At 47.0% G+C, this 14,429-nt stretch overlaps 1 protein-coding gene across 1 annotated transcript; it reads left to right on the top strand.

Annotated features, from left to right (window-relative positions):
• The first annotated feature begins 11,353 nt into the window (after window positions 1–11,353).
• LOC123191941 (probable WRKY transcription factor 47) lies at window positions 11,354–14,065 on the top strand. Its single transcript, XM_044604474.1, has 3 exons — window positions 11,354–11,643; window positions 11,752–11,889; window positions 13,411–14,065. Exons 1-3 carry the CDS (start codon window positions 11,354–11,356, stop codon window positions 14,063–14,065), a joined length of 1,083 nt encoding a protein of 360 aa, XP_044460409.1.
• The last annotated feature ends 364 nt before the right edge of the window (window positions 14,066–14,429 follow it).

Genomic DNA, 14,429 nt, shown 5'->3' with positions numbered 1-14,429 from the left:
ATCCTACAAGATTCCTTCAAACCAAAGGAGGCCTGAATTTTTGCGTATCAACGATAACCACAAATGAAGGTTTAGTGGGTTCAGTATCTACATCATGTGGAATGCTTGTAAAAGCGAGGAAGCCTCGAATATTCAATGACACAAAATTAACGTAATCGAGGTGGCACACCTGACAGTTGAGGATATCCGATATCATGCAGGGGGAGATGGCCTTTCGGCCAAGAGTTGACGCCCACCATGAAGTGTTGCTAACATGTTTGGCTGGCGGCTGGATGGGGTTCTACGGAAGTTTTGCATGTTTATTAGGTGAGGACATTAGTCTTGATTTGGTTGCTACGGATATGTAGAGATGATTTTGTTTTCAATGGTAAAAAATCCTCTTCAATGCATGTTATCTACCAATGTACGCACAAGTCCGTTTATGGTCTTCTCTGCGAAGACATGATGGACTTTCGGCCAAGAGTGGACACCCATCACGAAGTGTTGCCAACATGTTTGGCTGGTGGCTGGATGAGGTTCCACACAATTTTTGCGTGTTTATTAGGTGAGAACGTTAGCCTTGATTTGGTTGCTATGGATATGTAGAGATGATTTTGTTTTCAATGGTAAAAATTCCTCTCCAATGTATGTTATCGCACGGCTCCGTTTATGGTCTTTTCTGTGAAGACATGAACATCAATCGTTGTTTGTGGCGGTGCATATGCGGCTGTACTAGACAACACATGTCTTGTATCTCACATGGGGCGTGGCCTCGTCTTTGGATAGGTCTCCCACCCTCTATACATTTGGCTTAGTCTTGGTCTGCCACGACTTTGCTTGCAGGGCGTGTTTTTGGGTGTGTGCACATTTGAATTTAACCGTGCACATCTTAGTTATGCAGAAATCATATGTGTACGTATTATACGTTGTATGCTTTTGATTGAATTAATAAAATATGCTCTTTATAAAAAAAATCGCAACCATGAGTAGCTAGAATAAGAAGATTATTAAGAGTTCCTTCGTGTCCGTGTTTTAGAACATGTCCACTTTGTAAATATTCTATTTCTTCTTAACGAAAAGGAAACACTCGGGCCAGTTGCTTGAAAGAAATATGTTATGCAGAAATATAAATACCTAGCTTTTGCTAATTTTCTTGTATACACTCTCCGTTGATTAACATGTTTAGTTATTCTGGACCATGACTACCATTTCAGACTGAAATTCTATACTGAACATTCGGATCTTCTCCGTGAGCCAGCTTCATTGGCTCCGTGAAGAATCCACCCCGAACGCTCCATCTCCTGGAAGCCAGCTTCGCGGAGACACGTCCCCGGCCAGTGTATTTTCGTGGAGCACCGGAAGCCCAGCTCCTAGAAAAGCGGAAGGAGAAGTTGAGGCGAATTTACAGGGCATGCCATCCCGAAGTGAGGTTGCGTACCGATTCGATCTACAGAAACCCACCCGAGCTATAGAGCGACAGCAGAAACCACCCGCACGGGCTTTATTCTTGATTCCTGGGCTGCCAGCCCATGCAAATGGGAGCCGGCGCTGCGTTCAAGCTGGCTTGCGCTGGCTCCACAAAAAGCTGGCCACTTTGGGAAGCAAGCGAACTTCCGAACACGAACGGGCCCTTAGATCACGCTTTTAGAGTAACTTCTATGGCTTCTCAACGGAAATGATGGAATGGATTTTTCTCTCTCCCAGTTAATTAATCCTAATCTGGACATTTGATAAATCATTTCTACAGTATCAGATCACGTCTTTGCACTGTAGTTTCTTGCTGCTATGAGGAGTTTTGGGTTCTTGGCGCCAAGTGACTTTTGTTTCAAGTTCAACTGGAATCGACATTATGCCGCAGAAGCAAAATCCATCTCCAATGGAGCATTTTCCATGGTTGTAATGTTATCTTGGTTTTATCTATAAAGCGGCTCCAAAGACTTTTCTCTGACAGCAGCAGGCGGATCCAAAGACTTTTTCTCTAAGAGCGGCAGGTCTGACAACAGTGTGACGAAAAACAAAGCCAAACTTAGGTGCGACCGGGAAGTTTGAGATGAGAGTCGGATGAGAGAGACAATACCATGCCTAGTGTGACTTTTAACATCCTAGATTTATTATTGAGAATGATAAATCACGTGGATCCAAAAATACCCCCAAACTTGACTTCCTTGAGCGGTGGAAATAGGAGGAAGTGACGTGTTCACAATGTATACAGTACACAGCGAATACGATTTCTGCTTAGACACGTAGCATTCAACTTTTTGATCTGGCTTTCTATTGTTGGGTCGGTTAGGACATCTTCAACCCCTAAAATGTACGAACAGTATTTGTCCGCAGACACGTGTGTGGATAGGATATAAGAGCACGCCATTCAACCATATCCTCTAAACGTTCACCCTAAGTCTTGTCTTCTTCATTTCAAATGCAAAATAATATGAGTAAATTAAAGTGCAATGTACTTTGTGTCAAAAAAGAAGCGAATGTTTATAGTTCTTACATGCATCCTATCACAAAAATTTCAATCTGATAATCCATGAAAAAAAAAGACATTTTGCACTGCCAGACTGGTTGTCCGTGCCTCCTCGCTCCCTTTTTCAATGACTTCTCCGCATTAGCTGCCTCCTTCTCAGCGCCTCCCATCTCGGCCGTCAAATGCTTCAACATCCTAACACGGACGGCTTGCCCGATCATCGCTGCATCAGGATCCAACTTGTCCATATTCATGGCAACATTTTGGTATGCTCCAAAGCGGCCGCAGAACTCGACCCTCCTCTTTTCGAGCTTGGTCTTCTTTTCTTCAATGTTGATCTTTTTCCTGGATGCCGCCATCCAGATGTTAAATCTCCCCGTTTTATTTTTCTCCTTCCAGTCATAGTGCTTGACACATGCCTCCTCCTCGCCAAGATGTCCTTGAACCTCTCCGTCATCTTGGCCGCCGCCCCTTCTCGCATCTCCTTCTCCTCCTCACACTTCTTTCCCCGGAACCCCCTTCTAACCTTGTTGGGCGGCTCTTTTGTTGGGTCGGTTGGAGCCTCCGCTTCATCCTCATTGGCGACGATGACAATCCTGATGGAATTGACAATGGATAGTTGTCACTTGGTTTGGCCATTCATCTTCAGCCAACAATGCATGAGGAGGAAGCTCTTCTTATACAGCTTCAAATACAATGTGCACGCATGAGAGGGCTAGCAAAAAAGACATTGTCAATAAGGTGCATATCCGGCCAAATGACCAACACATAGAGCATATGCAGCCAACAAGTTGCATATCCGATCAAATGACCAACACATAGAACAACTTACTTTCTCGGCGATTTGCGCACCACTTGGCCACCCAACCAATTAGTTGTTTGTAGTGGCCGCAATACTTGCTCAGAAACTCTTCGATGATGTACCATTGATGGTTGATTGACTTTGTCCCATGATTTCTGTGCTGCAGGGCTCGAAATTCTTGTGCTTGTGGAACCAAGAATGAATATTGGACCAAAATGTTATGCCCTTTTGCTCCGTGCCATGGATCGGATCGATGCTAGTGGACAACCACGCATAGCACAACAATTTGTCCTCCCTCTTCTCTACCCCTCTTCTTTGGATCAGCCAACAAATCCTCCAGATCAAGGTTCGTCACGTCGGCGTACATGTCCTGCTCTGGCTGATGGGTATACACCTCCGACTGGGATTCATCCACTGGTATGTCCTCGAAGCCGCCTCCGCTTCCATCGTGAATCATCTCCATCATCTCTTTGTCCGCGTCATCAGACGCACTCGCACCCGGTTGAGACAAACCGGTGAAAAGAGAGTGGGCACCCAGTTGATTCACGCCCGCCGCCCGTGACCGGACAAGCTGCAACGATGACGAGTCAACATAATGGAGTGGCGCCGCGTTGAGGTCGACGCAATACATCACATACCCGACGGCGGAGGCCAGGTGTAATGTTGACGACCGAGCTACTTGGAGGCGTAGAAGTAGCACAATGTGTGCGTGGACAGCGTCGGTGGCGTCCCCCATCCATGCCCAACACCCTTCTTTTTACTGGCTGTCGCCTCCTCTTGCTCTGTTGCCTTCCTTTTGAGGCCACGGGTTTGCCGTGTCACTGAGTTGATCTTGCAGGCGGTCACCTTGGTGAATCCTTCGCCTCCGGCAGCTCTTCGTATGGGTCCTTGCGGCGGTGAAACGCGAAAAGCACGGAGTTGGGACGGAGGACGCTGGCGATCGAAATGGGGAGGGTGAAGAAAGCGCGGGCTTTGGCGCGAAAACAGTGCGGACCGTTCCAAATGTGTGGACTCTGCCTTGGTTTTTGGTGGGCAAGGGATGTTATAGTCCTATATGGCGGAGGTCCAGACTCCCGCAAAACCCCTTGATTTGCATCTGGTTTGTGAAAAAACAGATGCGTCCGTGGACAAATATAGATCCATATTGAATGACAAAGTATGCTGTACAACTTGATCCACACACTTATGGACTATTTAAGGGTCCAGGTTGAAGATGCCTTTAACGTTGAACATATGTGAAGTTGGAGAACGCACAAAATATCTGCCTGAAAGGAAACACCCAGCGGATTGGTTAACCTTGAACATACGTGAGGTTGAAGAACACAAAATATCTGTAGTGCGCAATCCCCAATTGCCCATCGTTGGGTTTCATCACCTTAGCTTTCGTAGCACGCCGATGACACGTGACTATCACTACGCTGTTTTCGTACATGTACATGCGATCAAGCCCGTGCAATCAACTTGTGTCGAGGACAAAGAAAACTTTTCAATGCATCTATTTGTCCACCCCTACCCCTACCCCCTAGACACTAACTAAAGTAGGCATGAGTCATTTTCTTTGTACTTACGCCGTTTCAAAATAATTGAAATTCTAGGATTTTTCTAAGTTAAACTTTATTAAAGTCCATTTAAAAAAAACATCACCATAATTTATTTCATTATTAGATTTATTATATATTTGATATTGTATAGTTGTTTACAAATGTTCTATATAGATAAGATCAAAATTAAAAATGATTGACTTAGGAAAATCCTGAACTTAAATTATTTTGGAATGAAGGGAGTAATGTTTATCCCTTGATTGCATATTTGCTCGTGGGCTCTTCTCTGTCGTTGTTTTCAAGTTTTTGCTGGGACCGCTTGCAGTGTGAGATCAATCGAAAGCTGTGGGCATGGTTGAACAGCTTACATTTTCATGCGTGTGGACATCCGTCACTAACTTCGGCCTAGTTAACATGATTGGACCCTCAAAAAAAGTTAACATGTCTGGTTTGGCCTAAGCAACCCTCATTCAGTGCCGTAGTCAGGATTGTGCCAAGCCCCGAGCAAGTCCCAGGTCAAATACTAGCTACAGTGCTAAATAGTGTTCAAACCGCTACAGTAACCAAAGTAATAGTATAGCCTCACGACCCAGGCCATGGCCCTAGCTGCCTTGGGCTTGTCTACTCCCCTGCCCTCACTCACGGCAAGAGGGAATATATTTTGTATACTGTCGTGAAAGTACCTTCAATAGCGAGCACAACAATCATGGACCTCACACGCACCGTCCATACCGTCCGTCAACCTTTCGGCCCAGAACACCACATATGAGTAATTAAGAGGTGTAGACTAAGATAATAGTAGTAAAAGATACTCCACTTACTCATTCATTTGACCCTTTAAAACACTAGGAGAGCCTTTAAAACAGCCACCCTTTAAAAGAAATTATACCAATATAAAGGGTAGGGAACGAAAACCACACTCTAACAAATTCCCTCTGCTAATCACCCCGTGCTCGTGTACACGGGAGCCGCACCGCCCGCTAGTTTGGCCTGACGGTGAACAGGAGTTCCTCTCTCATTCCTCAACCTGCCAATGTCATCCCACCTCGTCGTGCGCCCCGTCCCACCTCCCGCGAATCCAATGATGAATTGATTGGGACTATCCCATGGAGTCCTAGAGCTCTAGGGGCGTATTTGGTTGCCTGCATATGGCTCAGCCTGGCCCGTGCGGGAAAGATTGAGCCCATTTGGTAGCCTGCGTTCACTGTGCAAGCCCAGGGGAAACGCTTGAATCGGCAGTAACTCGCGAGTCTGGCTCAGGCGAGGCAGGGGAGGGTGACGCGCTTCTCCCCTCGTGCGAGCAGGGAGATGGCGCGAGCTCTCCCGCGTCGTCGAAAAATCGACGGGAGGATTACGGCTCATCTCCCGCCGAGTCCACCCCTATTTAGCCCCTCCCTCACCGCCCCAACTCCCGCCATCATTCTCCCTTCGTTCGAGCTTTCCCGCCGACGCGCATCGGCACCGACGAGCAGGTAAGCGTCGCATCTTCTTCGGCCGGTGGTCCACGGCGCCGTCACTCCTTCACCGGTCAGCGTTGATCTTCCACGACCGCCCCCTCGTCCTCGAGCTGCAGCCATGGCCTTTGTGAGTTCAATCCCCATTTCTCTCTGTTTCTTCTAGCTAGATCTGAGCTGCAACTAGGCTTAGACCTAGATGCATGGTTGATTAGTTGTCTGATCTGTGAGCTCATATGGTTGATTGCTATGCTGCGGTTGCAATTTATGGTAGGGCTAGATGTTCAGGCATGTGGTAGGCTAGATTAGTAGTAGAGTTTGAAGTTGAACCTTGTGCTTGTGTTGATTCGTGCTTAGATCTGTGATTTGTAGCTATTGATGGTCCATTTGTAGCATGTTGTTTGTTGTAGATGTATGATAGCAATGAAGCATGTGCTTGCTATGATAGTGATGAATCATGTATATGCTCCTGCTTTCATGGATTGTCCGGTATGTTGTGTGTTATGCTTACTGTCAATGTGTGCTACGATTGTAGGACATGACCACACAGATGCAAGATCTTAGTCAGGCCCTTGTCCCGTCCGACAACCAGTTTGCTCCATCGTTTGTCGAGGACTCACAACCTATGTCCGAGATGGCACCTGATTTAGAGGTGTTCGCGCCTAATTCCCTCGATGTGCCAGTAGTGCTCGTTGAGCCAACTCCTATTGCTGCTGCTGCTACACTCAAGGTAGGAGCAGCAAAGGCAAAGAAGGATGGTAGGTCCAACAACATGAAGTGGCAGCAGTTCATGTCCACGTTCGTGCTGAACAAGATGTGTGAGCTCATCTCTAGTGGAGTTAGGACTGACTAGGGCTTCAAGGAGGTGCACTTGAACACCGCTGCAAAGCAGGTGTTCGAGTTCTGTGGGCAGGAGGTGTCTGCCACCCAGGTGTACAACCACCTGAGGAAGTGGAGAGGTCGATGGATCCAAGTGTCCAAGCTGAGAGACCTTAGCGGCGCCTCATGGGATGAGAACACTTGCTCCATAGTTCTGGAGGCAGAGCACTACGCCGGCCATGTCGCGGCTAGCTCACAACCCTCTTCCTTTTCATACTATCCACCATTGCCTACTCCTAATCGCAACTAACAACACTTGTGTTTCATTCTTAGGACCACCCAAGGGACGCTGAGTTCCTCAACACACCCATACAGAACTACAACCATATGCAACACATCTTCTCCTTCGGGCTAGCAACTGCTAAGCATGCCATGGGCTCGGGGAGCCTCTTGGTTCTCCCATGCTAGACTTCCCTGGGACCCCGGACGTCAAGGTCCTTGATGGCCCTGACAAGCCCTTCGCGTGAAGCCCTTCGACAAGCCATTTGACCCCGTCCATGATAGGAAGAGGAAGAGAGGAGGCCTGATGGAGGAGGAGATCAATGTATTTTGCAGCATGACTGAGGTGGTGAAGAAGGTGGCAACAGCCATCAGGGAGTGCAAGCCCCTCGACGTCCACCCTGACCTGTATGGCGCTGTCATGACCCAGGGTGGCTTCAGCGACGAGGATCTCATGGCAGCTCTCAGCCACCTGCTTGACAACAAGGCCCAGGGTGTTGGGTTCATTGCCATGGCCGACGCTCACAGGGTGTTGTGGCTCCAGAGCTGGCTGGGCAAGCACTACTACTAGAGTAGTGTTGCCTATGAGCGTGCATGATCCCCGACGGCGATGATGGTGGCGACGACGACGACGATGACGATGACGACGTATATTTTGTGTAGCTAGGGCTCAAAAACTATTTGATGGTCTGTATATTTTGGTGAGGTGGTATATACCAACCCCTCATGCTGATGGTGAACTTGCGGTGGTAGGGTGACACCCTCTTTTGGATGTGGTGGTAGGTTAACACCAAGGTAGTGCTAGGTAGAACTTGCTATGCCGTATGATCATGCATACTTTACTTCTTCTCTTCTGCTCCATTGTTGTTTGTGTGCTACTTTGCTTGCTACTTGTGTGCTCCATTGATTTGCTGCTTCAACTCTTCCTCTTGTGCATTGCTAGGGCAAGTGGTATGCCGTGTTCATCGGTAAGGTTCCAGGGGTTTATAGTTCGTGGGAAGAAGCCAGTGCACAAGTGGCATCGTATAGCAACAGCAGCCATAGAGGGTTCCAGACTAGGCAGGCAGCAGAACAAGCTTACTCCGACTGGCTGCGAAAGCATGGAGGCAGCAGTGTTGATAGTGGCAAGGTTGGAGGTATCAAGGTGGATCGTCAGTTTGGGCTGAAGCTGAAGAACTTCGTCATCTTTGCCCAGTTCATCGCCATTGCTGTGCTATGACGTTGGTGTGCTAGGTGTGGGTAAGCTCACCAACTAGGATACAAGGTTATCACAACATGTTCGTCGTATGCAACCAAATGCCGTGTTCATGTGCCGCTTGGGCCAATGCAGGCAACCAAAGAAAGTGCACTTGCGTATTACCTAATGCAGGGACACTAGATGCAGGCAACCAAACAAGTTACATATGGCATATTAGGACCTGTTTTTGCTCACCCAGGCTAGGTTGGGAAGTGTATGCGATGCAGGAACTGTAGCAAACGGCAACCAAACACGTCCTAGGAGAATGAGGCTATCCCCGCTAAAGTGGAGCGGATGAGCTAGTAAATAGTAGATGTTGTGGAGGCCAGAACCGTGACCGATGGCGTCACTCATGAGGAGTGCATGCTCAAAATGGACACATATGTTTCTGCCACCATGGCGGCGGGGGAGGAGCAGATGCTCAAGGCGGCGGAGGATGCTTCCGTCGCTAAGATCGCCGCCGGGGCTGAGAGTGGGGCCCGAAGGAGGGGTGCCGAGGAGTCTGGCATCGTCGTGATGGAGATATCTTCAAACAATGACAATGATCCTTGCTATGTCATGCAGTTGCATTATCTTTAAATTATGTTGTTGGTGTAGTCTCACTTGGACCGTTATTATCATTGTTTATGTTATAAACTAGTGGTTGGTGCGCCACCGTATGGCGCCGTTTAAGACGAAGTTGTGCGCACATTTTCATTTTTAAAAAGGCGGTACTAGGCGCCGGCATGCCGGCCTAATTTTTCGGCCGGACGCGTAGCAACTGTTTGATGCAAACTCTTTTAGCTGTCAGATCATGCCCTTTCCTCCCCACCACATCATTTACTTTTTTGCTTTTCAACATGAATATCAAGCGGGGGCGCACAGGGGACGCGAGCGACATGACCGGCATCGAAGGTCGCTGGATCTCGGCCGCTCGCCGCCCTCGCTCTCGGGCAACCGCGGTGATCGTCGCGGCCAGCCGCGACCACAGGTTCCTCGTCGGGGGTTGCAGCACCGTCATCCGTGGTTGTAGCAAACCGTGCAGCAAGTCACCACTCTCGCCGGATGTCCTCGTCGTCGAGCGTCGGTCGCTGCCCGCACTTCTCGCTAACTCCACGCCGTATGTCCTTGTCACCGAGCGCTCCCGGTCGCTGCCTGCATTTGTCGCTGACTCCATGCCGGATGTCCTTGTCGCCGAGCGCTGCCGGTCGCTGCCTGCACTTGTCGCTGACTCCATGCATGCAACAACTGTGGCCTGCGGTTGCAGCTCCAGTGGCAACGGCCCCCATCCCTCGCCGTCGACGCTCACCACCGACACGCTTGCCATCATCAAATCGCAATCAAAAAGGTGCTTTGGTTCCAGCAAAACGGAAGAACAGTTGTACTAAGAAAATACGCTGGTTCCAGCAAAAATCCAAGACGATGGTAACAAAAATAATGGATGTTTGTTCCAACAAAAATCAAAATGATGATAACAAAAGAAATTATGCTTGCAACAAAAAAATGGTTTCAGCCAAAGTACTTGTCGTTTCGTGAAAAACTATGAATCATTGTTACTGGGTCGTATAAAAAAAGCGCCGCTTCCAGCAAAATTTTTTGCTGGTTCCAGCAATGATGTATCGCCGCCGTGGCCGTCGCGGCACGGCTGTCGCCGGTTCCAACATTTGTTTTGCTTGCTTTAACTCCACCGGCTTACGGTTGTAACTCCGCTGAACTACGGTTGCAGCTCCGCCGTGCCGGGTAGCAGCATCTCTGCCAGTGTGGTCACCGTTGGAAGTTGTGGCTTCCAGCATCTCCTGCCCATGGTTACAACATCTGCGCGCCATGGATCCAGCATCTGCACTCCACGGTTGCATCACCCCCGTCCCCTCCTGTGGGCGCCGTGGAAGCTCGCGCGCGACTCATGGTCGCAGCAACTGCCGGCCCTTGTGAGATGTAGCTGCGAATGGCCCCCGGCGACAACGATGGAGAAGGAGGGGGGAAAGGATACAGACGTGCTGCTGCGCTTGGGACCAACAATAACGTGGTGCGTGTGCTGCGCGTGGGACCAACAATAACGTGGGAACATATGACCAGTAAGAGCATCTCCAACAGGTTGTATGTTAGTCTTGTTGGTAAAATGTTCATGTCATCAACCAACAAGCTATCATACAACTACTCCAATGGGTTGTATGTAAGCTATCCAATAGATGGTGAGAAAATAAATGTGATTGCTCTCTATTTTACCTTGGAGTTTGTGCAAAGGTTGTTGGTTAAGGCTAGTCATAGTGGGAGTAACTTAGCTAGTAACATAACGCACTTCGAAAAAATTCGGCTTATGTGGCAAGTAATTAATGAGAGGTGGTAACATAATATGTTAATGTAACATAACACTTTCCAAGACAAGATAAGTCCACGAGTTAATAAATGAAGCCATCTATGATACTACTAATATGTTACTTTGCATTATGAAGGTAATAACTTAGACTAGTGTCATATGCATGACACTAGTCTAAGTTACTCCCCACTATGACCAGCCTAACCTACATATAACTTTGCTCTCTCTTCACATTTAATACATGCCATATCATCGCTATGTTCTAGTTAGCAAATTTACCAACATTTATCTTACAATTGTTGAAGATGCCCTAAACAGAGTTGTTGTTTCTACTTGCATGGAGGTGATCATACCCTCATTATTGACTCGGTGTAGTGTACGTGTCCGTCTCCCCAATATAAATAGCTTCAGCTGCTAGACCACCTCCAAGTCCTACAATACTGCAGTCGCTGAAACCTCGTGCGACTCACACTCTCAATATGGCCTTCGGGCAAGAGGCCATAGAACAACTATCTCAGGAGCTCGTCGGAGGGTATAATCTCAACGCGAGGCTCCTGGCATTGCTGCGCCGCAGCCCTCTCGACGGACGTGGACAGGAGAGGGCCGCAGCGATGAGCCAGGAACTCTCCCGGGTGTTCATGGTGTCTCTGTTCATGCTCAGTTCTCGAGAGAGCAGCAGACCGGTGGTAGACAGGATGGCATCGCCAGCGGCAACGATCACTGAGGGTAGCATCGATGAGCGGGCTCCGGCGAAGGACATGCGTATCTGGTACGCCACTGATGACTCTTGTCATTTTTCCTGGCTATATGTACTCTTGTGATTTCTTCATTTACCAGATGTGTATTCCTGTGCTGTTGTCTCCATGGAACAATATAGTGGTGGAGAGGTTGCTCCCCCCAGGAAGGGCCGAGAAAACGAGGTTACCAAGAAGGAGATTACAGCCTCGCCTCACAGTGATGGTTACCAATGGAGAAAATACGGACAAAAGAACATTCACAAAAGAAAATTTGCAAGGTGAAGTGCTAAGACTTCCAGCGCTCCTATATATGTGGTACCATTCCTTATTTATGAAAAAAAGGGGCTATAAACTTTCTCTTTAGTCAAACGATACATAGTTTGACCAAGTTTATAGGAAAAACTATCAATAACTACAATCTAAAATTGATATAATATGAAATTTTATTTTAATGACTATCTAATGATATCAAATTTGGTAGCATAGGTCTTAATAATTTTTGCTACAAAATTGGTCAAATTTTACAATATTTGACTTCAGAAAGAAGTTATAGACCCTCTTTTCAGAGATGGGGGAGTATCTAATTAGACTCATATAGTCATCCATAGGTCTACTATAAGATACATCCATAGGTCAAATTTTAGAAGGTGCACACCTTTGATGATGAGTAGCCCAAACCCATGATTTTTATAAAAGGTATGCACACTTTGAAATAAAAACCGAAGGGATGCTGGATAAATATGTTAGACTAGAAAACTGGTTAGTCGAGTCAGGCAAACATTCCATTTAAGAAATTCAACTCCTGGTCAAACTGCACATTTTTGGTAACTTTTAGAAATTCCAGCACCAACTTTGTTCATGGTGTAACTTTCAAAGTTTGAAATTTTGAGAAACTCAATTTTTAGAAGTTAAACCTTTTCAAATATTTGAAATTCAGAAATTTAAGGGAACATTAAAATTTTTAAATTCAAACTTTAAAAATTCATACTTAGTAAAATGTTAAAGATCTGGTGGTGCTACCGGAAGGCTTTTTTTTTGCGGGGAGTGCTACCTGAAAACTTAAATGAATAGCCATCGCAGGATTTCGCTCCACCCATGGTTGGAACTAGTGATTTGTTGGGTCTACACCAATTTGAATTTTCTTAAATGTCAAAAACTTTTTGTTTACTAGTTCATATAAAATTGTCCAACTCTTATAAGACCATCTTTGCTTTGCAAAAAACAGAAATAAATTTATAAAAAACACATGGTCAGATTTTCTACTTTTTGAGGAGTCTCTAACTTGTTTCCTTTCTTCTAGTTGACCATAACTATTTTGTTTACTATTTCCAACATTCTAGTACCAACAATGTATTTATTTGTTTTTGGAATTGGACCAACTATGTATTTCTAGTGTCCACCCCGCCCCCAAGTTCCAAATTAAAAGGTGTATAAATTTCTGAGCTTTGTCGATCAAAATAAATGAATTAAACACAGGTGTATAAATTTGTTCAGAAGTCAACCTTCTTTTACCCCTGATCAAATTTATAGAAAAACTCAACATCTATAATACTTCAAATGTATTACCATTAGATCCACCATGAAATGTATTTTCGTATTTTATTTATTTTTAGTATTATAGATACTGATATTTGATCAAACTTTACAAATGAAAGTTAATAGACAGTAATCTAGACATGAACCTTTGTCTTACCCACAATCCAAAGAGGGCGTTCTGTTTCTGCTCTCGAGCTCAAATGCTCCCTCATAGATAGTAAGATTGAAATGACCGCAGCCTCTCTAACTGTATATGCATGCAGGTCCTACTACAAATGCATGTTTAGCCATGACCGCGGCTGCAGGGCGAAGAAGACGGTGCAACAGCACGATAGTAGCAGCGGCCATCGTCCTATGTTCCAGATCACCTACATGCACGAGCACAAGTGCCAGCAACAAACAGTGCCTCCCGGAGAAGCTACAAGGAGCGGCCACTTCGATCCTCAACCTCAACACGCCGAATTGGATGACGACACCATGGCCTCGTGCCTGGCCATGGTGATCGGAGGAGCTGCGCCTGCAGCTCCGTCGTCCTCGTCCTTGTCGCCGCCGCCCGTCGGAGCGAGCCCGAGTGACCCTGACGGCGGGCGTACGCCGAGCCCGCTGGACGTGAGCACGGGCCTGGACACGGGGATCTCGTGCGGCTTGCCATGTGCTCCCGTGAAGGCTCCATCGTCGTCGTCGTCGTCGTCCTTGCTGCTCGTGGAAGCGATCAGCTCGAGTGATCGCGCGGTGTACTTGCCGGCCGGCGGCGGACTCTCCCCGAGCACGGACGCTATAGCGATGGATGATACTTACTTCCCGTGCAGCCCGCTGTTTTCTCCCGTCGCTGCTCGGTCCATCAGTCGTTCGGACGATGAGCCCATGGCTGTTGCTGGGTTTACAGACACAACGTCAGCGTGGCCACACTACTCGTGAATACGTCGTCCGGCACCGTCATCACTCACCACCATTCAAAAAGCATGTGTACACGTGTGCACACAATGTCACTGACGAACATCTTGCGCACATGGTATTTCGTTATTTTATCTGTTCACTGGCACATGTGGGGATTTCAGTCTTATCAGGCACCCTGGCAAGAGCAATTCGCTGATTAACTTCCCTATGATGCATTGTTGTACGCATGGCGGACCTAGGATTGAAGAAACTAGATGATACTCTACACGTTATTGCGAGAATATTATTCAATATATTGTAAGGAGATTTTGTTGTACGAACATGAATATTTTGAGTAATAATATGATAGAAGGAAAATACACTGGGGTGCCTAAACTTGCGTTGG

Source organism: Triticum aestivum, chromosome 2A, assembly GCF_018294505.1.
Source record: "Triticum aestivum cultivar Chinese Spring chromosome 2A, IWGSC CS RefSeq v2.1, whole genome shotgun sequence".
In the NCBI taxonomy this organism is placed as follows: domain Eukaryota; kingdom Viridiplantae; phylum Streptophyta; class Magnoliopsida; order Poales; family Poaceae; genus Triticum; species Triticum aestivum.
This window is presented reverse-complemented; position numbering and strand designations above follow the sequence as displayed.

Bases quoted from the DNA above. Each gene is read 5' to 3' on its own strand.
- LOC123191941 (XM_044604474.1), top strand. From the start codon at position 11,354: ATGGCCTTCGGGCAAGAGGCCATAGAACAACTATCTCAGGAGCTCGTC. The intron at 11,644-11,751 runs GTACGCCACTGA...GGAACAATATAG, and splicing joins GCGAAGGACATGCGTATCTG to TGGTGGAGAGGTTGCTCCCC. The intron at 11,890-13,410 runs GTGAAGTGCTAA...ATATGCATGCAG, and splicing joins CACAAAAGAAAATTTGCAAG to GTCCTACTACAAATGCATGT.